This window comes from Oncorhynchus mykiss, chromosome 5 (genome assembly GCF_057628025.1).
Source record: "Oncorhynchus mykiss isolate SJ-2025 chromosome 5, ASM5762802v1, whole genome shotgun sequence".
NCBI lineage: Eukaryota > Metazoa > Chordata > Actinopteri > Salmoniformes > Salmonidae > Oncorhynchus > Oncorhynchus mykiss.
This window is the reverse complement of record NC_143026.1, coordinates 71,012,478-71,039,766: the sequence shown is the minus strand read 5'-3', so window position 1 is coordinate 71,039,766 and position 27,289 is coordinate 71,012,478. Positions and strand designations below refer to the sequence as shown.

The following is a 27,289-nucleotide window of genomic DNA, read 5'->3' as shown; positions in this document are numbered from 1 at the left end:
GCTTTCCCAGTCTCTCTGATGCCCTTGCAAGTGGAGCCCACAAGGCAGGCAGGTCTTTCCTGGCCTCAATATGCCCAGGCACACTCCCTCATACCTCATCTCAGGTACTGAACACTGAGCCCTTCAGAGACGCAGGGAGCTGCCACTGTGGCTTGACATTAAGAGCGAGGACAGATGCTGCTGCCAAAATACTAGAGAGAAGATATAAGTTCACCATTAATGAGGTCAAATAGGGCTAAATGCTAGTTAAACATTATGCACTAGTTAATTCAAGGATAGGCAGAAACCTCCCCAAGTAAACTAGTACACTTAAGCTTTTGGATAAGTGCTAGGACTTCAGTACTGTGGAGGCCAATCATTATTTGAGTAGCCTTGCTATTTTGCCAGAATTACAACTATTGAGATGAGGTGGCATACTAACCTTGGAGCTGTCCTGTTCTGTGGTCCTCTCCTGACTGGGTTGGTTGTCTGAGTCCTCACGGGGACCTCTCTTCTCCACCGCTCCCCGCCGGTGGGACTCAGAGGGAAGCAGAGAGCGGAACGAACGTTCCTCAATCTCATCTTCCGTCATGGACTCATCAAACTTCAGAGAGTACTCTGTAGCAACTGAGGTGCTGTCTGTATGGGGACAGATTGGAGAGAGGAAACATAGAAAGTTATCTAAGAGACTCCAGGTTGTTTACTCTCTCCTCCATACATATTTGGAAAGTGAAGCTATGTTATATTTGGCTTTATATGAGGTTACAGGACAGAACGTCTCCTTTTATTTATCTGTTTTACTGTTTAGAAATGAAAGCAATTTATGTATTTAGTCGACCAAACAAAACTTAGGACTACTTTAATAAACTATACTTACGACTACTTCAAACGGGGGGGGACAGGATACATAGTGATTTAATTTCTAAAATGGTAAAACTGATATGTATAAATACACCTTCAAATAAGGCTGACATTCTATACTAATCGCCTAATATGAAACATTCTCTCTCAAATCTAAAACGCTGGAGTATACAACCAAAATAAAATATTTAGCTTCACTGTCCAAATACATATGGATGGGAGTACAGTGGGCAAAAAAGTATTTAGTCAGCCACCAATTGTGCAAGTTCTCCCACTTAAAAAGATGAGGCCTGTAATTTTCATCATAGGTAAACTTAACTATGACAGACAAAATGAGAAAAAAAAAAAAAGAATCAAGAAAATAACATTGTAGGATTTTTTATGAATTTATTTGCAAATTATGGTGGAAAATAAGTATTTGGTCCCCTACAAACAAGCAAGATTTCTGTCTCTCACAGACCTGTAACTTCTTCTTTAAGAGGCTCCTCTGTCCTCCACTCGTTACCTGTATTAATGGCACCTGTTTGAACTTGTTATCAGTATAAAAGACACCTGTCCACAACCTCAAACAGTCACACTCCAAACTCCACTATGGCCAAGACCAAAGAGCTGTCAAAGGACACCAGAAACAAAATTGTAGACCTGCACCAGGCTGGGAAGACTGAATCTGCAATAGGTAAGCAGCTTGCTTTGAAGAAATCAACTGTGGGAGCAATTATTAGGAAATGGAAGACATACAAGACCACTGATACTCTCCCTCGACCTGGGGCTCCACGCAAGATCTCACCCCGTGGGGTCAAAATGATCACAAGAACGGTGAGCAAAAATCCCAGAACCACAAGGACCAAAGTAACAAAGCCTACCATCAGTAACACACTATGCCGCCAGGGACTCAAATCCTGCCAGACGTGTCCCCCTGCTTAAGTCAGTACATGTCCAGGCCCGTAGGAAGTTTGCTAAAGAGCATTTGGATGATCCAGAAGAAGATTGGGAGAATGTCATATGGTCAGATGAAACCGAAATATAACTTTTTGGTAAAAACTCAACTCGTCGTGTTTGGAGGACAAAGAATGCTGAGTTGCATCCAAAGAACACCATACCTACTGTGAACCATGGGGGTGGAAACATCATGCTTTGGGGCTGTTTTTCTGCAAAGGGACCAGGACGACTGATCCGTGTAAAGGAAAGAATGAATGGGGCCATGTATCGTGAGATTTTGAGTGAAAACCTCCTTCCATCAGCAAGGGCATTGAAGATGAAACGTGGCTGGGTCTTTCAGCATGACAATGATCCCAAACACACCGCCCGGGCAACGAAGGAGCGGCTTCGTAAGAAGCATTTCAAGGTCCTGGAGTGGCCTAGCCAGTCTCCAGATCTCAACCCCATAGAAAATCTTTGGAGGGAGTTGAAAGTCCGTGTTGCCCAGCAACAGCCCCAAAACATCACTGCTCTAGAGGAGATCTGCATGGAGGAATGGGCCAAAATACCAGCAATAGTGTGTGAAAACCTTGTGAAGACTTACAGAAAACGTTGACCTCTGTCATGGCCAACAAAGGGTATATAACAAAGTATTGAGATAAACTTTTGTTATTGACCAAATACTTATTTTCCACCATAATTTGCAAATAAATTCATTAAAAATCCTACAATGTGATTTTCTGGATTTTTTTTCTAATTTTGTCTGTCATAGTTGAAGTGTACCTATGATGAAAATTACAGGCCTCTCTCGTCTTTTTAAGTGGGAGAACTTGCACAATTGGTGGCTGACTAAATACTTTTTTGCCCCACTGTATATGTATCATAAATTATAGTTATACACTGCCTGCTTGATAATGGTCCATCTCCAGATCCCACAAAGCGTGCTATGAGCCCAGGCCTTACCTTTCTCATCCAGTAGGGAATGCACACTGTCACTGGGGATGGAGTCATCAGCTGCTGTATGGGCCTCCTCCTCCACTGAGCTGTTACCTGTCTCAGCCTTCCTCCTCTCCCTCTTGTCAGATGAGGCCAAGGAGGGACTCATGTGGCTGCTACTCTCTCCACCACTGGGGAGGAGAGCAAGGCAGAGGGGACAGGGGAGATAGAAAAACAATTGAGTATTGAGTCAAGGTAATGCCTATAAATGGGACCAAGTTTTTCCTGACCAAGTCAAGTGAGCTAACAAGGAAAGACCCCTGGTGTCTGTGAGGCTCCAGTGTGTGAAAGACCCAGTACCTGAGGGTGGGTCTCCTGGAGGGGATGGAGTCAGAGCGGCTGTCCAGGGAGGAGAGGGGATCCTCAGTCCTGGTCCAGGCAGCAGACACCTCACTCCTGGAGCTCTCTGTGTCAGTGCGGGACTGGAGCTGCTTCATGAAGCTCTGGTGATGCTGCCTCTGCTGGTCAAACAGGGTGGTGATGGGAGCAGCAGCAGGGACACCTATGGCTCCAGCAATCTGAGAACGTGCCAGATCGGTCATCTGGGAGAGAGAGCAACTTGTATCAACTGAAAAGCAGACTTAACCCAACCTAAAGTAGACGATAATTATTTGCATGTTTGTAATATTTTCCTCATTTCAATACAACATGTAGTTTTGAGGAAACAAACAAAGTGAGGAAACAAACAAAAACCAACGCCAGTGACTGGCTGTAGAGAAAAGAGTGGAGAGGGAGTGTTCTCACCTCTTTGATCTGGCGGGCAGCTTCGGCCGTATAGCGTACAGACTCAGCCTGTTGGCTGATCATCTTAGTGGTGGCCTCCTGCATGCCTCCCAGAGACTGCTGCTGGGTCTGAGCCATGTTCTCCTGCAGCTCCACGTGAGCCTGCAATGACACACACAGTTCAGTTCGTGAATCACACTACACGGTCTACACACGTCTAATAAAATAGCTCTCATCTCACAACAAATGCAGTGAAGTTAGATTGCGTTCTATAAATATTAAAGGTGTTTTGCAAATATGAAGCCCTCCTTGAGAGTATCAACAATCTACCAAGTTGGGGCATGGTTCTAACTCTAGGTGATTCCTTTCTGTATTCTGCAGAGTTGCTCGTTCTAAATGCCAGTGGTGTGTGTACAGTACCCTGGCTGCTTTCTGCCGTGTCTCCTCCAGCTGACGTTGGGTCTCCAGTGCCTCCTGCTCTGCCTTTACCTTCAGCTCATAAAGGTCACGCTCGTGCCGCTGCTGCTGCGCCTGAAAGGTTAGAGGTCAAAGGTCAGGACCTATGGGAAAAGGCGAATGAAAACTACCAGAACATAACGAACACGCCAAAAGTGCTGAAGGTAATGTTTCAAAAGTGCAGCAGCACTATACTAAGCATCTAAACATATTGTTAGCAATCTTCAGGTGTTCTGATTGGTGGATTAGCAACTATCACCTTGAGTATTTGGGCGAGCGAGACGCTTTCATGCTGAGCCAGAGACACGCCCCTCAGCCGCTCCACGTCACCCAGCTGACGCACTGACTCCTCTATAGATTCCAGGTAATTGAGTTCTGCAGACATACGCTGCTGCAACACCCCTGGGGTGTAGTGGAGATCACCTGGACAATAAAGAGACGGATAGAAACAAAGAGAGGGAGAGTTAAGACATGGATAGTACAGTGCCTTCAGAAAGTATTCACACCCCTAGACCTTCCGAACATTTTGTTGTGTTACAGCCGGAATTTAAATACTGTCAAAGTGGAATTATATTTTCTGAAATGTTTACAAATTAATAAGAAATGGAAAGCTGAAATGTCTTGAGTCAAGTATACAACCCCTTTGTTATGGCAAGCCTACATGTGCTTAACAAGTCACAAGTGTCATGGACTCACTCTGTGTGCAATAATAGTGTTTAACATTATTTTATGATAACTACCTCATCTCTGTACCCCACACATACAGATAATTGTAAGGTCACTCAATCGAGCAGTTAATTTCAAACACAGATTTGTGAGACAGGTTTTCCATGTCTCACAAATACATTTTCAAAAAAAGCAAACATTGAATATCCCTTTGAGCATGGTGAAGTTATTAATTACACTTTGGATGGTGTATCAATATACCCAGTCACTACAAAGATACAGGCATCCTTGCTAACTCAGTTGCCGGAGAGGAAGGAAACTATCAGGTAGCCTAGCAGTTAAGAGTGTTGTGCCAGTAACTGAAAGGTAGCTGCGTCAAGTCACCGAACTAATGAGGTGAAAAATGTGTCACTGTGTCATTGAGCAAGGCACTTTACACTAATTGCTCCTGTAAATCGCTCTGGATTAGAGCGTCGGCTAAAATACTGAAATGTAAAATGTAGAAAATTTAACCATGAGGCCAATGGTGACTTGAAAAGAGTTGCAGAGTTTAATGGCTGTGCTAGGAGAAAACTAAGGATGGATCAACAACATTGTAGTTAATCCACAACACGAACCTAAATGACAGAGTGAAAAGGAAGCCTGAACAGAATAAAACATATTCCAAAACATGCATCCTGTTTACAATAAGGCACTAAAGTAAAACTGCAAAAAATGTGACAAAGAAATATCAAAACACCACTACCACTCTAAATATTTTCAAGCTAGGTGGTGGCTGTATCAGGCAAGAACTTGGGAGTTTTTAAGGATAAAAATAAATGGAATAGAGATAAGCACAGGCAAAATTGTAGAGGAAAACCTGGTTCAGTGTGCTTTCCAACAGACACTGGGAGACAAATTCACCTTTCATCAGGACAATTACCTAAAACACAATGCCAAATATGCACTGGAGTTGCTTAACAAGAAGACAGTTTTGACTTAAACCTACTTGAACATCTATGATTTGAAAATGGCTGTCTAGCAATGATCAACAACCATATTGACAGAGCTTGAAGAATTCAAAAAATAATGTAAAAATATTGTACATACCAGGTTTGCAAAGTTCTTAGAGTCTTACCCAGATAGACTCTTAGCTGTAATCGCTGCCAAAGGTGATTCTAACATGTATTGACTCAGGGGTGTGAATAGATATGCAAATTAGACATTTCTCTATTTGATTTTCAACTAATTTGAAATCTAAAAACATGTTTTTACTTTGGCATTATGGGGTATTGTGTATAGATAGGTGAGATTTTGTATTTATTTAATCCGATTTCAATTCGGGCTATAACGCAACACAATGTGGAATAAGTCAAGGGGTATGAATACTTTCCGAAGGCACTGTAGATAGGCAATACTGGTATGTATTTAAACTGCTGAGCGGGTATTTCTAGGTGGTATACCAGCAGCCTTGGGCTCTGCTCTGGCTGAAGACGACAGGGATGAGGATGAGCTGGGGCGGGCTGAGGAGTGAGGAGAGCCGGACCCCAGGCCCAGGGTGTCTGCCCCAGCTAGGGAGGCGCTGCTTGGAGACACACGAGGAGAACCAGAGCCTGTAGGAGAGCCAGCTGGAGACAGGCCAGGGCTTCTGGTGGATTTCTTATTGTCCAAGCCCAAACTGGAAACAAGAAAAAAACGAATGTATTCATGTGCATGCTTTCTGAAAATAAATGTCACGTCCCATTTCTAACTTTCAATTTAAGGATTTAAATAAGGATTAGTTTGAAAAAGTAAAAAAATAAAACATTGACATAACTTCTCCCACTCCGTTTGACTTCAGGTATGTGTGCTATACAGAGCACTGTAACAAGGTGAAATGGGAACCAGGGACTAACAGAATCAAGGAAAGGGGGCCCCAGGAAAGCCATCCTAAGTATGTTATGCTGAAAGAACGGTATCAATATTGGACCATATTGTGCTGCTTTGAACCAGTGGAACAGGCAACGATGTCTAATCCATGATGATATATGCTTCGGCTTCCGAGCTGGAAACACACTGTAGTGGACAGTGGTGCCTCTCTGATGCCCTAACTGCTAGCACACCCAGTGCTTTACCTTACCAGAGAACAACTGTAGCATTAAGGACTGGATTCTGAATGTTATCAAATCACCCAGACAGAACAGTATGGAGGGAATCTGATATATTTTTTAAATGCCACTGAGGATGCTCAAATGTTACAGGAGACAACTCTGCCTGGCGACGTGCCCATTTTGCAGTGGGGAGATTTGACCACCGTGCAGCCCAAACAAAAGAGTCAGTGTCAGCTAGGCCCCCCCCCCCCCACCCACCCCCCTCTTGTCAACGGCATGAGGTTGGCTGCTGCAGACCCTTCAGCCACAACCAGAGTAACAACACTACTTTCCCTAGCACTCTGAACTACAGCTCCTAAACACATTTGAATTATTAGTGTTTAGCCTTTATGCCCAAATAAACTCAACAAAAAAAGAAACGTCCCTGTCTTTCAAAGATTATTCCGATTTTTACAAATTACTTCACAGATCTTCATTGTAAAGGTTTTAAACACTGTTTCCCATGCTTGTTCAATGAACCATAATCAATTAATGAACACGCACCTGTGGAACGGTCGTTAAGACACTAACAGCTTACAGATGGTAGGCAATTAAGGTCACAGTTACAAAAACTTAGGACACTAAAGAGGCCTTTCTACTGACTCTGAAAAATACCAAAAGAAAGATACCCAGGGTCCCTGCTCATCTGCGTAAACGTGCCTTAGGCATGCTGCAAGGAGGCATGAGGACTGAAGATGTGGCCAGGGCAATAAATTGCAATTTCCGTACTGTGAGACGCCTAAGACAGCGCTACAGGGAGACAGGACGGACAGCTGATCGTCCTCGCAGTGACAAACCATGTCTAACACCTGCACAGGATCAGTACATCCGAACATCACAGGTACAAGATGGCAACAACAACAGCCCGAGTTACACCAGGAACACACAATCCCTCCATCAGTGCTCAGACTGTCCACAATAGGCTGAGAGAGGCTGGACTGGGGGCTTGTAGGCCTGTTGTAAGGCAGGTCCTCACGAGACATTACCGCCAATGTCGCCTATGGGCACAAACCCACCGTCGCTGGACCAGACAGGACTGGCAAAAAGTGCTCTTCACTGACGAGTCACGGTTTTGTCTCACCATGGGTGATGGTCGAATTCGTGTTGATCATCGACAGAATGAGCGTTACACCGAGGCCTGTACTCTGGAGAGGGATCGATTTGGAGGTGGAGGATCCGTCATGGTCTGGGGCGGTGTGTCACAGCATCATCAGACTGAGCTTGTTGTTATTGCAGGCAATCTCAACGCTGTACGTTACAGGGAAGACATCCTCCTCCCTCATGTGGTACCCTTCCTGCAGGCTCATCCTGACATGACCCTCCAGCATGACAATGCCACCAGCCATACTGCGCGTGATTTCCTGCAAGACAGGAATGTCAGTGTTCTGCCATGGCCAGCGAAGAGCCCGGATCTCAATTCCATTGAGCACATCTGGGACCTGTTGGATCAGAGGGTGAGAGCTAGGGCCATTCCCCCCAGAAATGTCTGGGAACTTGCAGGTGCCTTGGTGGAAGAGTGGGGTAACATCTCACAGCAAGAACTGGCAAATCTTGTGCAGTCCATGAGGAGGAGATGCACGGCAGTACTTAATGCTGCTGGTGGCCATACCAGATACTGACTGTTACTTTTGATTTTTACCCCCCCTATGTTCAGGGATACATTATTCAATTTCTGTTACTTGTTCAGTTTATGTCTTCTTGAATCTTGTTATGCTCATACAAATATTTACACGTTACGCTTGCTGAAAATAAACAGTTGACCGTGAGAGGACGTTTCTTTTTTTGCTGAGCTTACATAGCCTAAGCAAAATAAGCATTCCAAAGTGTTGAGTTAGCAAAGGACAATCAATGAGTGAGTGGAACAACAGGGGTGCCCCATGTGGTAATGAACTGAAAAGACGATATTCACTGCTCAGGCCTGACAGAGGTTTTAAGATTCATCTTTATGTTGGCGGAGAGATACTTTGTCGAGAGAACACTGTGGCTGATGTGCGTCCCAACTTCACTTCAATATTCTCTCGTCATTTGAACTGTGTAAATAGCATGGGGTGCAGCGCTGGTCTTTGGATGCCGGGGTTCACTTAATCATTACTCTCCCTGAAGTGAGACTGCACAGTGAAACCAATACAGGGACTTTTCTGCCATTGAAATCAGGATGGAAAAATGCTTTCAGTGTGAAAAAACAGACAAAGTACGTAAAAAAGATGAGGGACCTATAGATATTGTTTTTATAATATAATCTTAGAATGAGGAAATTAGCTTTAAAAATTGGCACACATTCTCTCAGATCCATGGGAAAAATTTGTAGAATTGCAGAAAATTGGCTTAATTATAAAAATGTCTCTAGATCATCTAGAGCCTCTAAGTGTCTAAAAATGTCTCTAAACTCCAGCTGTGCAGATGGCAGACCGTGCCCATTGCCACACCCACCACCTAAGTCTCTAATCTATTTGATCCAGAAAAAATCTGCCATATACAGTTGAAGTCAGAAGTTTACATACACTTAGATTAGAATCATTAAAACTTGTTTTTCAACCACTCCACACATTTTTTTGTTAACAAACTATAGTTTTGGCAAGTCGGTTAGGACATCTACTTTGTGCATGACACAAGTAATTTTTCCAACAATTGTTTACAGATTATTTCACTTATAATTCACTGTATCACAATTCCAGTGAGTCAGAAGTTTACATACACTAAGTTGACTGCCATTAAACAGCTTGGAAAATTCCAGAAAATGATGTCATGGCTTTAGAAGCTAATTGACATAATTTGAGTCAATTGGAGGTGTACCTGTGGATGTATTTCAAGGCCTACCTTCAAACTCAGTGCCTCTTTGCTTGACATCATGGGAAAATCAAAAGAAATCACCTTAGAAAAAAAAAAGTGTAGACCTCCACAAGTCTGGTTCATCCTTGGAAGCGATTTCCAAAAGCCTGAAGGTACCATGTTCATCTGTACAAACAATAGTACGCAAGTATAAACACCATGGGACCATGCAGCCGTCATACCGCTCAGGAAGGAGACGCGTTCTGTCTCCTAGAGATGAACATACTTTTGTGCGAAAAGTGCAAATCAATCCCAGAACAGCAGCAAAAGACCTTGTGAAGATGCTGGAGGAAACAGGTACAAACTTATCTTTATCCACAGTAAAACGAGTCCTATATCAATCTAATGTGAAAGGACGCTCAGCATGGAAGAAGCCACTGTTCCAAAACCGGCATAAAAAAAGCCAGACTTCGGTTTGCAACTGCACATGAGGATAAAGATGGTACTTTTTGGAGAAATGTCCTCTGGTCTGATGAAACAAAAATAGAACTGTTTGGCCATAATGACCATCGTTATGTTTGGAGGAAAAAGGAGGCGGCTTGCAAGCCAAAGAACAACATCCCAACTGTGAAGCACCGGGGTGGCAGCATCATGTTGTGGGGGTGCTTTGCTGCAGGAGGGACTGGTGCACTTCACAAAATAGATGGCATCATGAGGTAGGAAAAGTATGTGGATATATTAAAGCAACATCTCAAGACATCAGTTAAGTTAAAGCTTGGTCGCAAATGGGTCTTCCAAATGGACAATGACCCCAAGCATAGTTCCAAAGTTGTGGCAATATGGCTTAAGGAAAACAAAGTCAAGGTATTGGAGTGGCCATCACAAAGCCCTGACCTCAATCCCATAGAAAACTGAAAAAGCGTGTGCATGCAAGGAGGCCTACAAACCTGACTCAGTTACACCAGCTCTATCAGGAGGAATGGGCCAAATTTCACCCCACTTATTGTGGGAAGCTTGTTGAAGGTTACCTGAAATGTTTGACCTAAGTTAAACAATGGAAAGGCAATGCTACCAAATACTAATTGAGTGTATGTAAACTTCTGACCCACTGGGAATGTGATGAAAGAAATAAAAGCTGAAATAAATCACTCTACTATTATTCTGAAATTTCACATTCTTAAAATAAAGTGGTGATTCTTACTGACCTAAGATAGGGAATTTTTACAAGGATTGAATGTCAGGAATTGTGAAAAACAGTTTAAATGTATTTGGCTAAGGTGTATGTAAACTTCTGACTTCAACTGTATGCCTTCAAAAATAATATCCCCACTCAAATAACTGAAGGTCAAGGAAGATATTCAAGCTCCTGGGACTCCTGGGAATCAGAAGAGTTTTGGACTTGGCTGAGGCCACTTACCTGCGAAGTGTGTCGCCCGATGCGCCACCTAGTGTACAGTCAGAGTAGGCGCTCTTCACCAGGTTGTGGACAGAGCTTCTCTCGGAAACTGAGCCTCCCCATCTGGAGTCTCTAGTCAGGGCCTCCAAGCCCGGGTAGCAGGGACTCCTCTGCTCCTCCACCAGAGTGGCATCACTCTTGTCTGAAGCAGAGCCTAAAGAAAGGGGAGAAACTCTCTTTAGAGCAGAGACACTTTCACTGGTAAGAAATGGTCACTTGATAGCATCATTTCAGGGAAAGTGGTTATTTTATGGTGAAAATCTCACCCCTTTTCACAGAGCCCTTTGAGTGAGGTGAAGATATTGGTGTGGAGCCTGCGGAGTGATGGGATGGCAGGTCTACTACAGTCCTGGTGTCATAAGGGGACCTGCGACTCATCAACTCATCATAGTGACTGTTCCCACTCGTGACACTGCAATGAGACGTTGAGAAAAGATGGTTCAAGTCCCACATCATGTGCATCTAACAACCACAAAAAGACTACTAAGACAACTTCAAAACTCCTTGCCACGCTTCTCTGTCAGCCATGTGACATGAGTGCCACCTTGTGGTTAATCCTGTCATTTTTACAGTTTTTTCAAAATGATGTTTTTATTGCATGAGAGCAGTATTCAGATAGTAGCACCCTGTCACGTGACAGTGGTAGAAACCCTCCTTACCTGCGTCCGTTGTATCTTTTCTTATATTGGCTGCTGCCGCCGCTGCTACGGGATGACACAAAATCATCCTCATACATTGGTGCCCCATCCACTAAGCTGGCTGCAGACAGGCCACAATGCACAGGAGGGGAACGCCGGTCTGCTCGCTCCTCTCCCCCAACTGCAGGGAGAAGCCAGAGGAACAGATTATTGTTTAAAAATTCATTCTTCATTCAAAACACTAAGGATACGGTTGGGTGTGTAAATGTGTTGGCTAACCTTTGGTGTGGTTGAGCAGGTGGTTCTTGGTGAAGATGTTGATGACACTATGAGGGCTTCCCTTGGCCAGTTCCTCCCATGGGCCACGGCTGCTGTCCCGTTGCTGAGAGAGGGGGCTGAGCCCCGGGTACTTCTCTGCCTCTCTCTGGAAGTGAGAGATGGGCTGGAAGCCCTCCCGCTGGCCTGCACAGAAGTCCAGAGCCCCAAGACTCTCTGCCGGTTTTGGGACCCCCTTTATGTTGGTGAGGGGGCTCCCGTCGCCCTCCGACAGGCTGCATTCGCTCAGCAGTGGGCCCTCACTGATGGACTCACCACTGGAGTCATGGGTGATGGTCTTCCCTCCCTTCTCCTCCTCTGGCTCCTTATGGGAGCTGAGGCCTGGGGCTGTCTGGGGCCTGCTGCCTGGAGCAGAGGTCCTGTCTCTCTGCTCTCTGAAGCTGTGCAGGTTGCCCACCCCTGGGAGAGCTCCGTTGTATGTGCTCTGGCCAGCACTCAGCAGCCTCTGGATCCTCATGGACAGCTCGTCAGCAGCATCAGCTCTCTCTCTGACCGGTGGGCTCACAGGTTTGGCCCAGTGGCCGTCATCCGGAGGGGTCAGACCAGTCACATCCATGTCCCATGCACAGCTATAGTTGATCCCTGCGCCAGCCAGTTTCCTCGCTTCACTCTCTATGCGAGTGGACAGGGACGCAGCGGTGGCTTTCAGGGCCTCAATGCGGTTCATCTTGGTCTTGTTGCCAGCTCCATTGAGAGTAGAGTGCTGGGGCCTTGCTGGGGGGTTGGTTCCCCTCCCACCAGAGCTCCCTGCTGTTTCCGGGCCTAAGAGTGGGGAGAAGAGCTGGTCTGTGGGTGGAGCCAGAGCGGTGGAGGGTCTGACTGCAGAACTCAGGCGGTCTGGCTGCAGCCACGATGGAACTCCCAAGCCCAACTCATTCCTACAGGAAGAAGAGAGCGGAGGATTAGTATTCAAATATACTACACTTTTTAAAAGTGTATTGAAAAAAAGGGCTTGGAAACACTGGAAATATTGTTTTATGGACTCACAAAGTCCTTTAGTATATGGACTCAATGCATTTTAGTACTCAGCAATACTCTCTATAGGCTATGTCAAAGGTTTACAAGAATTTAAGACATCTAAATATGCATGCAGCCATTAAAATATGTGGTTTGTACAGTCTAACCCATGAGCTTCTGAGAACAACCTGTGTGTTCACTATACAAGCAAACATGTTCAGGGCCGAGGATCAAGTCAACAAAATTCCAAGAACTGCATAGCAACTCAAGAGCGTATGAACATTATGCAGATTACATACCGTAATGTTTACCCCACACAAGGACCAGACATACATTTACACAGAGTCATCTGATGTAACTGTTGAATCTAAAATAGCACTGGAAATTCCCTGTTTTAAAGTTAACCGAGCATACGCCACCATGTTTTGAAATGCTCCTACGAGTGGCCATGGAAACAGACAGTTTAGAAACAAACAATTCCTTATTGGCTCTGTTGCTTCGCTATGAGGAAGTACTATGGTTCTGTGCTTTGTTTTGGGCCTCTACACTAGCCAGTGCTAGTGGAAAAGGTTACATATATAATGACCTTGAGAGTGGAGGGGGCGGGGGCTCAGAAAGAGACAGGTCACTGCTGGAGGACGCACTCTGGGGTCTCTCCTGTCTCTTGTTCTCCTTGTCCGACTCCCCGGATGGCTGGTACAGGGACTTCTGCTATACGGGAACACACCACAAATAACTCATAGCTAGTTTCACTCACCACATGAGAGGTGTCATTTCCTACAGGCAACTTGAGGAGTTAAACTGAGGGTAATTCTACACGTTACTATTTCACATATTGGTCCCTTTACAAGACTAGAGCAGCTATGAATTGCATTTAACACACCAGCCATGCCATCCCCATTTTCACTAAAGCATGCCATGCGAGTAAGGGGACGGTGAGGGCTTCATCCCCATTACAACTAAAGATGCCTTTACCTGGTAAATGACTGTGGCAGATGCTGGCTGTGTCTGGGAAGGCAGAGGTTCCTCTCCTAGCTGAGCCTGTTCCAGAAGTAGTTTGGTGTAGGTCTCCTGCAGGCGTTTCTGTACTGGGCTTTCCGGTAGTGCAGGGCCCTTATTGGCTACCCCCTCTCTCTGCTTCCTGTACAGCTCCTGCAGACGTTGGCTCTTCCTTTCCGCCTCCTCCCTCTGAGCCCTCCGCTCCTCCACCTGACGTCTCTTGCGCTCCTCCTGTTGCCGGGCGATGTACTGGCGCACTGAGTCGGAGTCGTAGTGCCTCTTCCTGGGCGCTGGCTCTGAGGGCTCCGGCTTGTTGCGCTTGGCAGGGCTGGCACTTCGGGAGCCCCATAAGGAGGAGCCACCAGTCGTCCATGCTGTGGTTCTGGCCCTGGACTCTGAACCTCTCCTGGGATCCGCTGGACCTCGCTCCTCTGCTCTGCTCTTCAGCTGCAGGTCATCCAGGATGCCCCGGATATCTGCAGAGAGGTCGTCTGTGTTGGGGGCCCTGTCCTTGGCTGGGCCTGCAGACTGAAGGTTGGGATGGGTGATCCTGTCTCGGCTGCTGGGTCTGGACCGATGCTTCAGCTCCGGACGGTGGTCTGAATTTGACCGGGGAAGGGGTCCTGGAAAAGATTTGTGAAGACACAAAGGGTACTGATTGGTGACTTATATTATTGTTAATGGAAAGGAAAATGTTTTGAGTGCATGATTAGGAGGGAAATATTGGTCGCCATTAGGGCTGTCAAAATTAACATTTTTAACAGCATTGTTTTGTTTTTTAGGCCTTTAATCACATCTCCATTTTTTCTGAAAGTTTTGAGCAATAACTTTTATAGGGAAAACTTCAAAGTTCAACCATAAACACTTTCACATGTGTTTCTTTAAATAACAACAAACACTTAATTTGCACAGAAGTAGCTAGTTTGTTATGCTAACGTTAGCTAGCTTACAAAATGAGAATGTTTAGAATGCCAAGGCTGAAATCCTTTAGATTCAACTCTGATTCCATTTAGCAACTGTTTTTATTGTAGTCCTCAAGTCAAAAGATTTTAGCAAATTATCCCAATTCTAGTAGTAGCAACTTGTGACTAGTTAATGTTTATGAACACGGATAAGAAGTAGACATGGCCAGATGCATTAGCTGTATGATATGTTATGTGAACTCAGACCTGGCTGATCTGTTATTGTCTTAGAATAGTGGCAGTACATGCCTCACTCCAATTCACCCCTGTGTATTTGAGTCTAGCACAGGGACAACCACTGGAAACCAGACCGTGCTGACAGGGACATCCACTGGAAACCAGACCGTGCTGACAGGGACAACCACTGGAAACCAGACCGTGCTGACAGGGACAATCACTGGAAACCAGACCGTGCTGACAGGGACATCCACTGGAAACCAGACCGTGCTGACAGGGACAACCACTGGAAACCAGACCCTGCTGACAGGGGCAACCACTGGAAACCAGACCGTGCTGACAGGGGCAACCACTGGAAACCAGACCGTGCTGACAGGGACATCCACTGGAAACCAGACCATGCTGACAGGGACAACCACTGGAAACCAGACCGTGCTGACAGGGACAATCACTGGAAACCAGACCGTGCTGACAGGGACAATCACTGGAAACCAGACCGTACTGACAGGGACAACCACTGGAAACCAGACCGTTCTGACAGGGACAACCACTGGAAACCAGACCGTGCTGACAGGGACAACCACTGGAAACCAGACCGTGCTGACAGGGACAACCACTGGAAACCAGACCGTGCTGACAGGGACAACCACTGGAAACCAGACCGTGCAGACAGGGACAACCACTGGAAACCAGACCCTGCTGACAGGGGCAACCACTGGAAACCAGACCCTGCTGACAGGGGCAACCACTGGAAACCAGACCGTGCTGACAGGGACATCCACTGGAAACCAGACCGTGCTGACAGGGACAACCACTGGAAACCAGACCGTGCTGACAGGGACAATCACTGGAAACCAGACCGTGCTGACAGGGACAATCACTGGAAACCAGACCGTACTGACAGGGACAACCACTGGAAACCAGACCGTGCTGACAGGGACAACCACTGGAAACCAGACCGTGCTGACAGGGACAACCACTGGAAACCAGACCGTGCTGACAGGGACAACCACTGGAAACCAGACCGTGCTGACAGGGACAACCACTGGAAACCAGACCGTGCTGACAGGGACAACCACTGGAAACCAGACCGTGCTGACAGGGACAACCACTGGAAACCAGACCGTGCTGAATTGTGCAGTCAGTCAGAAACAGTGAGTCAATCGTAATTAATTCCGGTCACTGACAGCCAATGTTTGCTAATGTGCCTGTGTGCTGGAAGAGACGACAACCCCTTTATTTATTGATATTTCTTTAGCCATGCCGACTGTCTGTCGCAGGGCACTGTATGCCTTTTAACATGAAATCAACATGAACACCACATATACTGTAACAATATCCACTACTAACACGATTGCTTTGTCACACATTTTTTGTTTTGCCAGACCACCAACTGCTGTCTGGTTTTCATAGTGCTGACAAATAAAGTTAGATTTGATTTGCCTGTAAATGTAGTGGAGGGGGATGAGCGAGATGGGTGAGGGGTGTAGGCGAGGTGGAACGAAGAGGGGGTGGAGGAGAGGGGAGGGGTTGGAGGAGAGGGGGGGAGGCCAAGCACAGCAGAGAGGAGTGAGGGTAGGTTGCAAGTCTCAAATCCCACCTGTCCTGGCCAGTCTGTCTGTGGGCTCTGGCCTTTGCTCTCGAGGCAGACGTGGAGCGGGACCCAGTACCATCTTCACCATCTTCTGGCCCTCCCGCCATGACGTGGTGCTGATCACTGCAGCAACAGCGAAGACGGAAAGAAAACACACAGAAGGTCATAATCAGTGTTGAGTTCTGCAGTAATGACTTACGTTAGGATTGTTTCTCAGACGGCCAAGATATACAACTTAAATGAATCACATAAAACCCTTTGAAGTGCAAGGATCTTCATGTCCCCAAAAGAGAGACAAAAACATGATTTCTCTCTCTACTTTGAACGTCTTTGGAGATTCATTATTTTAGAGCGGCATCATCAAATTTAATGAGTTTGGCTCAATTATGCACCATCTGAAATCTTAGAAAATTTAAAGACCAGCAGCTGTTTCTGTTTTGTAAAGGAACTTGATCACAGATTTCAGAGGGCTATTTTTAGTGAGCGGACTGGGAGCAGAGGCCAGCAGCAGGGTAGAAGGGGAGGATAGCTGGGTGACAGGATAAGACTAGGTTATACCACATTCATCTCCCTTTCAACTGCACTGGGAAGTAGAGAGAGATGTTTGTTTATTTTCACTTTTGTACATCATTACAATACTGTATATAGACTTAATGACATTTGAAATGTCTTTTCTTTTGGAGCTTTTGTGAGTGTAATGTTAACTGTACATTTTTTATTTCACTTTTGTTTATTATCTATTTCACTATCTTTGGCAATGTAAACATCAGTTTCCCATGCCAATAAAGGCCCTTAAATGAAATTGAGAGACTGGTATGGGCCCTGTTAAAGGGTGTCTGTTCTCAGCTGTGAGAGCTGGTATGGCGAGCATCTGCATTCCAGATAGTGTGCCTCTAAGCCGCTGCTTGCTTGCAATCAGCATGCGATACATTCTGGACATATCTTTGAAGATAAGAGACTAAATGCTGGCACTCACACACAAACAGAGGGGCCTGTTGACTAGCACACAGTTAAGAGAGGCCTTCTGTGGTACGGGCCTGCCAAATGTATTCACTGTGATACGCCTGCTCTGGTTCAGTGTGCATACTGCACAGTAACTGATGAACCAAAATAAATGTGATTTGTAGTCTCCTACTGAGGGGGATTCCCCTTTGTGAAAGACCCCTTGACTTCACAATGATTATTAATGAGTATTATCACCTAACCTACACACAATATTGAAGTAAGTTTGACATCTTCTATTGAATTCATAGACCCAGGATGAGTAAGCACTACTGGGGGGGGATTGAAAGAAAGAAAGAGAAAGAGAAAGAGGAAAAAGATCCAACCTGGCTTGGTCTTTGGGTCAGGAACAGGAGCTGATTTATGGACTTTCCTCACAGGCTTGGACGGCTTCCTCTCCTTAGCCTTCTCTGTGGGCCGCTGCTGGGGCTTGGTACTGTCTAAAATGGGGAGAAAGGAGATGACATGACAGTCTGAGCACCACAGAGTGGAAATGAACAGAACTATCAAATTACAAAAAGCAGCCCAAAAAAAAATCTCAATGCAAAACAAAGCTATTGAATAGGAAGCTAGTGGACTGTGTCAGTGTAAATGAAGAAGCTGAGCGCTTTGGCTCCTACACTTGGGTGGAAGCCCAGGAATCAGCAGAGCGCCAGAGAGGACAAAGAAAAGAGACTTTGAGAGAAGAAAAATCTTCAAGTAGTCATACAAAACTATGGGAAATGAGCCGTGTTGCAGTTGTGGCAAAATGCAAGGAAGGTCTGCTGCAGCGAAAACCTCAACGCAGTCATCAAGTTTTCCTAAATTTAAAAAAGAGAACACGCAGATTTCTTTGGTGGTATTTCTAACTCAGCATTATCCTCGTATCAAAAAGGACAGTAACATTATTTCTTAAAGGAAACAGTTGATTGGGATAGGTCAAATAGGTCTCAGTCCTCCTGAAAGTACTGGTGCGTATCTAATGCCATCTAATCTCCAGGGCAGTTTGAAAAAGGAGAGCAGCATTTATGCAAAGGAGCTTGAAACAGGACTGTCACATTTATAGCCTATTATGAAACAGGACAATCAACTACACTGTCCATTTGATCTCAACAGCCCATCGACTCTATTGAACATCGATGAGTTGGCAGTTCATCTCAAAAGTGCATTGAGTCACAACCTACAACGCTGTACTACAGGGATTATTATGTAGCATATAATAGTGTGTGTTCTGTGATCTGACATCTACTGCTCGGTGCCCACCTGAGAGCTGGCGAGACAGGTCTCTGTAGATCTCTCTGCTCAGGTTGTGGAACTCCTCCTCTCGCCACACTTTCCCATCAGGAGTGCGGATCTTTGTCTCACTACTGCTGAAACCTGATATGGGATTGGGTTACATAAGATTCGGTTTGAAGGCATTTTGTAATGCTATTTTTACATCCAGTGTAACTGCATCTCTCCAGTGGACCTTACCTTTGTATACAGGTGCCGGAGGTGCGGCTGCCACTTTGCGCACTTTAGCTGTGGGTGCGGTGGTTTTCTCCACAGCTCCAGCGATGCCCACTGTCTGATCCAGGTACCCCAGCAACCCGTCTCTCTCTGCAGCCTCCTCCAGGTGCTCTCTCTGCCTGCGGATCCGCTCCTTCAGCTTCTCCAGCTTGTCATCCGGCTGCCTTCGCCTTAAGTTTTCCAGCCGCTGGGAGGCTGAGCCAGGACTGGAGGACGAAGAGTTCTCTGCTGAGGGTGGTGCCGGGCACTCCAGGGTGTGTGCTTTGGGCCTGTCCTCCGGGCCCTCCTCCCTGTGAGGGTCTCTGGCTGCAGTAGCGTGGCTTGGGGGACGCAGGGCGTCCAGCGCGGGCCGGTCGTTGAGGTAGCGCACCACGGTGCTGTCCAGAGCAGACGAGTGTGTGCTGTCCAGGTCTCGGCGGGTTTGCTGGTCTCGGGTGTCGCTCTGGTAGACCAGCTGGCTGAGACGGAAGTCCGGGGGAGGGGGGTTAGCCACCTCCGACTGCAGACTGTGGGCCTCCAGCTGGGAGGAGGTCAGGGGTGGTGGAGTCGCTTCCCTGGGGGGAGCAGGATGATTAGAGCAGAAACAAATTGGCTAGTTGCTATTTACAAAAACCTCAGAAAACAAGCTACTCGAGTGGGAGGTGTCAAGATCATATGGCTTTGAATAGCATCCTTTTATGTGCAAAGACTTACACATGTAGATGTGGCGGTTATTAGTATAAAAGGACTATTTTAAAGTAGCCACTTAACAACCATCCTCTGACAGCAGGCCTTATAGGATTACAGAAAGGGACTGAAAAAACAACCTTTTGTCCTGTATCATAGCACAACCTCCACTCAGTCACAGCAAACATGAGTAAATACAGTAGAAACGCACTTCTGATTTAAAAAAAAAAAACATCTCATAAAAATCTGAGTGTTTTAACAATGCATACCTATAGGAAGCCAGAGGCTCCTTGAACTCCACACAGTTGTTCCTACGGACATTGCTGTCCTGCGTGGTGTTCCTCAGGGGGCTGCGGGAGCTCTTGTCTGGGCTGCGGGAGGTCTTGTCTGGGCTGCGACGACTTCTTGTGCTGGACTTGGAGGTTCCACCTGCCTGAGAGCAGTCCTCTGTGCGCCGCCCATCTGAGTCAGGAGAGATAGGGTTAGATCCCTGCAAACTAACCTTGCAATGCAAAATTAATTACACTTGTATCTGCAAAGTAATGATGATGCCTGCTGCTGCTGCCAAGTCCAGTTCGAGGGAGAACCTTGTTCTATAAATAGTAACCATGGCTTCCAAGGATTAGCTATCCCATTGGGTGCCTCACCCCTGCGGCTGACTTTCCTTGTGGCGCCCCCAGAGCTTTTCTTTGTATCCATGATGGATTCCAGCAGAACCCCAGAGCCAGGAGCTGCCTCCAGGCGGTTCTCAATGTGCCGCAACTGCAAGGAAAACAAGAGCGCCTGCCTCAGATACACAATGTAGAACAAAAACTCACTTCAGAGTCCAGACAGACATCACAAATACCACAGGCCATGAGTCATTACATTAAGGGTGTCTCCCCTCAGAGAGAAACAGTAAAATCAGACAATGTAAATATTGGTTTACTTACAGCAGCTTTGGTCTGATTCAGACTTGTCCATGCAGCTGACAGCTCTGAGTGGAGAAAGGCATTTCAGTGAAAAGAAACACAGGGCTAAAGAAAAAAGGCAACACAAAAAGGTAAACAACGTCTTTGCAGCCCCATAGACACCACAGAAGGCTGCTGAGGGGAGGACGGATTATATTAATGTCCAGAACAGAACAAATGGAACGGCACCTGGAATCCATGTGTTTGATACCATTCAACTCCAGTCATTAAAACGAGCCCGTTCTCCCCAATTAAGCTAACACCAACCTGCTGTGATAGACACATTTGAGGTGACATGGAGGGGTATCCCAAGCCCTTATTACTTCAGTGTGCCAGACAGTAGGATGTTGCACTGATATAAAAAGGATAATAATAGCATAAGAGACATTAAGAAGCTGACCTCTCCCGTTATCCTGCCCAGTAGGCTGCGCCAGGGGAGTCAGGTGTGGCTCACTCCGCTTGGAGCTCCACATCACACCTTCAATTGGAATAGTAGAGGACAGCAAAGAAGTAAGGAAATATACTTGATAACACTTCACCAAGACAATCACCTGATCAATAAATACAGTTTACTGAGTAGCTGTAAATTAGAAAAAGGAATGTAATGTCAGCAGCAGTATTTTTATGCTGCCATCTACCTCGGAAAACAGAGTACACAGAATACAAACTGCCTCAGCAGAAACACTGAAGCCAAACACAACATTAAAGATAGTGGCAGGCAGATAATCCAAGTGACTGGGACAAGCACCTCTATGTGCAGTGGGTCAAAACAGGAAGAATTATACATATATATGGTTGTCTAGGAAATGGACTTTCATGACAGACTGCTAACTCAAGAGAGGTTGCACTACCATTTAAAACCGGTCCTACAGCAAATAACTAACATGGTTTATGTTTACGAGTGGCACAGCGGTCTAAAGCGTCACTACAGTCCCTGGTTCGAATCCAGACTGTATCACATCCGGCCGTGATTAGGAGTCCCATAGGGCTGCACACAATCAATGCCTGTCCCTCTCCCAGTGTTAAGATGTTGTTAAATAAACCAATAATGGTCCCTTTACCTAGATGTGTTCAAATTAGAAAAAAACAGGACATTCTGGCATCTCATATGTCACACTTCATGCATTCCTCTCATGTCAAGACAGTTTACTCATAAACAACACATAACACTTCCTTGAAGGTGGTCAGTTCAGGCTAGCATGAATGACTATTGCAAATGCTATGGTTACATTCAAGATCTAGTCTACTCCCCATACACTCCTCTATACACTCATACACGCTACCACTTTTTACAGTCTCTCTGCCAACTGAAAGTGACAGACACAAATCAACGTGTTTAATAAAATATGAGATCTGCAACAACAATTCGTTCACTACATACAATGCAAATGATCAGGCATTGTAGGCAAAAACAAATACTTTAAATGCAACAACTTTGTAATAAAAGTGTAATAACTGGGCACACAACGTTAGCTATAGTTTGTGTTTTTACGTTTCAAAAGCCATTATTCATCGTTTCCTTAAATTGTGTATTATTCTAGCTAGCTACCTGTCTCTAATAGAAAAACTAAGGTAAGGCTGCCAACACAAAAGTTAAATCAACTTAGGCTGCATTCTGTATAGAATTATTCACATAAACATGACTGTCCAGTTGTCCACATTGAAGCACAACATCGGTCACTTGCAAGTAGCTAACGTTAGTTAGCTAGTTGTCTCAATGTCTAGATGAGAGACTGAATCAATCAAGAAAAGCTGATTCCGCAGTGAAGCTGGCTACAGTAGTTAACTAGTTAGGTAAAATTGTTAGCTAGCTAACGTTAGTTACCTAGGTAACTAAGGATTTGCCGACGGGGGATTTACACCACACATTGTATTGAAAACTAGCTAGCTACTACTAGTATCTATGTATATTAATAAAACTATCTTCAGTATGATTGTTCTTCTGTGGGTAATCGACATTAGCTAAATAGCCAACTTTGTAGCTAGCTATAAGGCTAAAGTTAGTTTGGGGCTTAGTTTAAAGGCAATTTTGCACAACTTAAAAAAGATGCCAATCGTGTACACATACCGGTACGAGTGACGCTCCAATCTAGATGTCCATGGCTAGTGATGCTAGCTAGCTAGCTAGCTAATTTGTTGATGGTCAGAAAATCCTACTTTTACAAAACCCCAGGCCGCTGCTACTGTAGCTAGGCTACTGTCAGATTTTAGCCAGCTAGCTTGTTAGCATCAACCATATAACTTATTTCCAGAGGTCTGTCGCCTGTTATTAAAGCCTCAGTATTGGAGAGTTTGGTTTAAGGCTTCTATTAATAATTAGCCACCCGCGTTTCAGGTTGTCTTTTCCCGGGTTACAGTGTTGATATTCCCCGTCCGTTACGTTGACTGTCCGCCATTGACAAAATAACTATAGGAAACTGGTGCCGCAGAACCTCGCGGGAGGTGGAAGCGTGATTTCACAACACGAGACTGCGTTCAAGTTCGAGTCGGAACGAAGAGTGCGTTCGTAAATGCACTCTGGTTATCTACTACGTTTCAGAGTATTCTCGTCAGAGTGTGCAAGAGCGCAGAATAGCTGATTAATCTACTAACGCTCAATACCCGTTGAATATGGCCGGTGTCAGTAAACGTCGGCAAAGAAGCATAATTAAATTGTTGCCAGCAGCATAGTTACAGTCACCAACGCTCTGGATAACATGAAAACAGCTTTTACCAGCTCTGCTAGGGCGAGTAAAATGGTCAGTGAGGCGTTCTCTCATTTGTGTCTGGAAGTAAGTAGCAAGCTAGCCAACGTCAGCCAGTTAGTTAGCTTGGGTGCTTGACTGCCGTGAGGTCTTTACGCTCGGATCAACCCAACTCCTTGGCCAGAGCGTCCAGTGTGTGCTCTGAATTTACGAACGCCCAGAGCGCACACTGGCACTCCAGATTGAATTTACGAACACACCCTAAGAAACTCTGACGTTACCGACATGCTAACGCGTCGTATAACCATGTGCCGCGTTCACGTGATAGTTGGACCTAGAAAACTAGGAAATGTCCGATATGCTAACTCGCTGTAGAAATATGATCACTTGAGAAGGTACAAAATCAACCAACAGAACGGGCTATGCAAACAATTTACATGTTATTTTAACTCGGAGGTTCCGAGTTTCTGATAGCAAGTAAACGCGGCAATAGACATATGGTACGTTTCTGAAGTCGGAATCTCGGAACCTCAGAGTTAAAATTGAACGTAAATTATTTGCGTAGAACTTCTTCCAATTGGTTGATTCTGGTACTTTAAAGTGGGCAACTCGGAGCTCATAATTCTACAAAATAAATTAAAGTCAGAAATGTCAGAGTTTTCTAGTTCCGATTAGCACTTCAACGCGGCATCATCTTTCTACAACCAGTTTCCGAGTTATCTCAAATGCACCAAAGCCAGAGGCGTAGTTGTCTTAAATCCTCAAAGTTCCGTAAGGGGTCAAAAATGGCAGCCATCTTGGTCATCCAAAACCAGTCTAATTGGAATGAATAACAGTAGAGGCATAGGTGCTGCATGTCTGTCTTTTACAGGAAAATAAATGGCATGTAATATCAGAAATTGCGTAGTGGAATTATAGTCAACCTAAAATATTGACTATTAAAATATTGTATACACATTTCTGTATAAATAAGCTCTAAATATATGTAAACAGAACATAAATGTCTCAGATGTTGTTATCTTGGAAAGCTGTGAGTGCTATTATATGACACAATATCAATACTTATTTTCGCCAATGCTTCCCAAATCAAATTTTATTGGTCACATACACATGGTTAGCAGATGTTATTGCGAGTGTAGCGAAATGCTTGTGCTTCTAGTTCCGACAGTGCAGTAATATCTAATATCAATCTAAGTAATCTAACAATTCCACAACAACTACCTAATACACACACATCTAAGTAAAGGGCTGGAATAAGAATATATACATATAAATATATGGATGAGTGTTAAGTTTGCTGGATCATTCGGGAAACTGTTGAGCGTGAAAAACCCAGCAGCATTGCAGTTCTTGTCACACTCAAACCAAAACTGTACTACCATACCCTGTTCAAAGGAACTTGCTCATTCACACTCTGAATGGCACACATACACAATCCATGTCTCAATTGTCTCAAGGCTTAAAAATCCTTCTTTAACCTGCCTCCTCCCCTTCATCTAAACTGACTGAAGCTGTTAAACATCGTCATCTGATCTGAGACAGCAGTGTATGGCTGTGGATTGACTGCACTGTTTGAATTAAATGTTGGCATATTGGCAGTTAATTAGAAATATGTATGAAATCATTCCTCTAAAACTGTCTGGCTAGCTAGCTAACAAACATACACTGCAGATACATTTTCCAAATTCATTATTTTACATACAATATCTTATCACAGACCTGGCAAACCATGGGTGACCAATGCATTCCAGGTGACTGACTACCTGTTGAGAGAATGCCAAGAGTGTGCAAACCTGTCATCAAGGCAACAAGTGGCTACTTTCAAGAATCTCAAATACAAAATATATTTTGATTTATATAACACTTTTTTGGTTACTAAATGATTCCATATGTGTTATTTCATAGTTTTGATGTCTTCACTATTATTCTACAATGCAGAAAATTATAAAAATAAAGAAAAACCCTTGAATGAGTAGGTGTGTCCAAACTTTTTACTGGTACTGTACATAGACACTTTAATAATGGAACACTAGTCACTTTAATAATGTTTACATACTGCATTACTCATCTCAAATGTACATACAATACTGTATTCTATTCTATTGTATTTTAGTCAATGCGACTCCGACATTGCTCAATCTAATATTTTTATTTAATTATTTTACCTTTAGATTTGTGTGTATTGTTGTGAATCGTTTTTAGATACTACTGCACTGTTAGATACTACTGCACTGTTGGAGCTAGGAACACAAGCATTTCGCTACACCCGAAATAACATCTGCTAAATAGGTGTAAGTGACCAATAAAATGTGATTTGATTTGATTATTTAATTTGAAGGGGTCGGTTTCAAATAAGAAAAATATGCATACGGTCTTTTTTCCTCCACCACCGTGCTAGTGGATATTGAAGTTGTACTCATAAGGAGCCTACCATTACTACTTAAAGAAGAAAAAAGCCGTTGAAACAACGACAATGCGCAGATCCCGCACCTTTTTCGGTAAAAAGCTGAGGGATGGCGCTAAAGAAATGTAACCACTCTCAAATGCATAGACATAGCTACGGATGCAAGGACTGACCATTCATGACATCAAAATTATAGTTTTAACCATGTGTTGAGGCTATATGGTGTTTGTTTACCATTACTGTTTGCAAAGATTGGAATAAAACATGACAACATGTTTCTTGCAACCTTCTTCCTTTACACACATCAGGGAGCATGCTAGATAGCCAATTAGCACCGGAGGTCTCTCTTTCTACCATATGTATTCTGTAAACATGAGCTGTAACATTGAGATATGGCTTTGTGGGAACTCTAACCGTATAAAGGTGTGTATCAAATTTAACCTTTTGCTTTAAAAAAATAATGCTTCCAAAATCGTACCGCAAGCAATACGTGTTAATATTCAGACCGAATGTCGGGGCTCCTAACAAAACTTCCCCATACAGAAGAGGCCTTCATCTAATGACTCTTATGTGTAATGTTATAGAACTGAGAGTCATGATGAAGGGCTAGAGTGGCTAATGCTACTTCTTGATGCTGTGCACCATGTTTAGCCAGGGGTCTGGTGCGAGAGAGGCAGGTTGAGTTTTCCATGGTTAGATTAGTGGAGATGGTGTCGTATGCTGAGACAGTGAAGAAAGTAGAGGAAGATGGGTCAAGGCAGGGTTTCCAGGTCTAGCAAAAATAGACCCTTCACCCCTCAATAGCTGCCAAAAAGGCCTGAAAACTAGCCCAATAAATATTTGCCATCAAGATAGGAGTTGCAACATTCATCCAATAAACCCCGTTTTCTATAACGTTATCAAGCGAATTAAGAAGGAATATCAACGCAATTTTTAATGACAAAGACTAAGAAGCAAAATGTGCTTTTCTATCAAAATAATAATTATTGACCGTTTAAGAGTATGTCACTAGAGAAAATATAAATCACCCTTATTAAACTCGCCAGATAATTTTCTGTCAATGGATGTCGATGTAACTTGTTTTCACTGCTATGATTAAGCAATAAGGCCAGAGGTGTGGTATATGGCCAATATACCATGGCTAAGGGCTGTTCTTAGGACACAGCCCTTAGCCGTGGTATATTGGCCATATACCATAAACTTCTGATGTGCCTTATTGCTATTATTCACTGGTTACCAACATAATTAGAACAGTAAAAAAAAAAGGTTTGTAATTTGGGCTCCTGAGGGGCGCAGTGGTCTAAAGCACTGCATCTCAGTGCTAAAGGCTTCACTATAGACACCCTGGTTTGAAACCAGTCTGTATCACAACCGGCTGTGATTGGGAGTCCCATATGGCGGCACACAATTGGCCCAGTGTTGTCCAGGTTTGGCTGGTGTAGGCCATCATTGTAAATAAGAATTTCTTCTTAACTGACTTGCCAAGTTAAATGAAAAAAT

General features: G+C 44.5%; 1 protein-coding gene across 7 annotated transcripts in view; it reads right to left on the bottom strand.

The window, feature by feature from the left end:
• Positions 1–24,212, bottom strand: part of cep350 (centrosomal protein 350) — a 38,537-nt gene extending 14,325 nt beyond the window's left edge. For 4 of the 7 annotated variants that reach the window (XM_021604077.3, XM_021604080.3, XM_021604078.3 and 1 more), the window contains exons 1-22: positions 22,770–24,212; positions 21,102–21,179; positions 20,684–20,727; positions 20,399–20,513; positions 20,021–20,213; positions 19,050–19,639; positions 18,840–18,953; positions 17,924–18,037; positions 16,602–16,718; positions 13,839–14,485; positions 13,450–13,574; positions 11,850–12,784; positions 11,592–11,751; positions 11,199–11,344; positions 10,894–11,086; positions 6,042–6,256; positions 4,193–4,356; positions 3,898–4,008; positions 3,499–3,639; positions 3,055–3,296; positions 2,722–2,885; positions 422–618 (exon numbers count right to left, since the gene is read on the bottom strand). In XM_021604077.3, coding sequence (XP_021459752.3) covers positions 422–618; positions 2,722–2,885; positions 3,055–3,296; positions 3,499–3,639; positions 3,898–4,008; positions 4,193–4,356; positions 6,042–6,256; positions 10,894–11,086; positions 11,199–11,344; positions 11,592–11,751; positions 11,850–12,784; positions 13,450–13,574; positions 13,839–14,485; positions 16,602–16,718; positions 17,924–18,037; positions 18,840–18,953; positions 19,050–19,639; positions 20,021–20,213; positions 20,399–20,513; positions 20,684–20,727; positions 21,102–21,174 — 4,800 coding nt within the window. In that variant the 5' untranslated portion in view covers positions 21,175–21,179; positions 22,770–24,212. The remainder of the gene's footprint in view (positions 1–421; positions 619–2,721; positions 2,886–3,054; positions 3,297–3,498; positions 3,640–3,897; positions 4,009–4,192; positions 4,357–6,041; positions 6,257–10,893; positions 11,087–11,198; positions 11,345–11,591; positions 11,752–11,849; positions 12,785–13,449; positions 13,575–13,838; positions 14,486–16,601; positions 16,719–17,923; positions 18,038–18,839; positions 18,954–19,049; positions 19,640–20,020; positions 20,214–20,398; positions 20,514–20,683; positions 20,728–21,101; positions 21,180–22,769) is intronic. The other 3 variants (XM_021604079.3, XM_090235750.1, XM_090235749.1) reach the window with 1 other exon arrangement.
• Between the last annotated feature and the right edge of the window lie 3,077 nt (positions 24,213–27,289).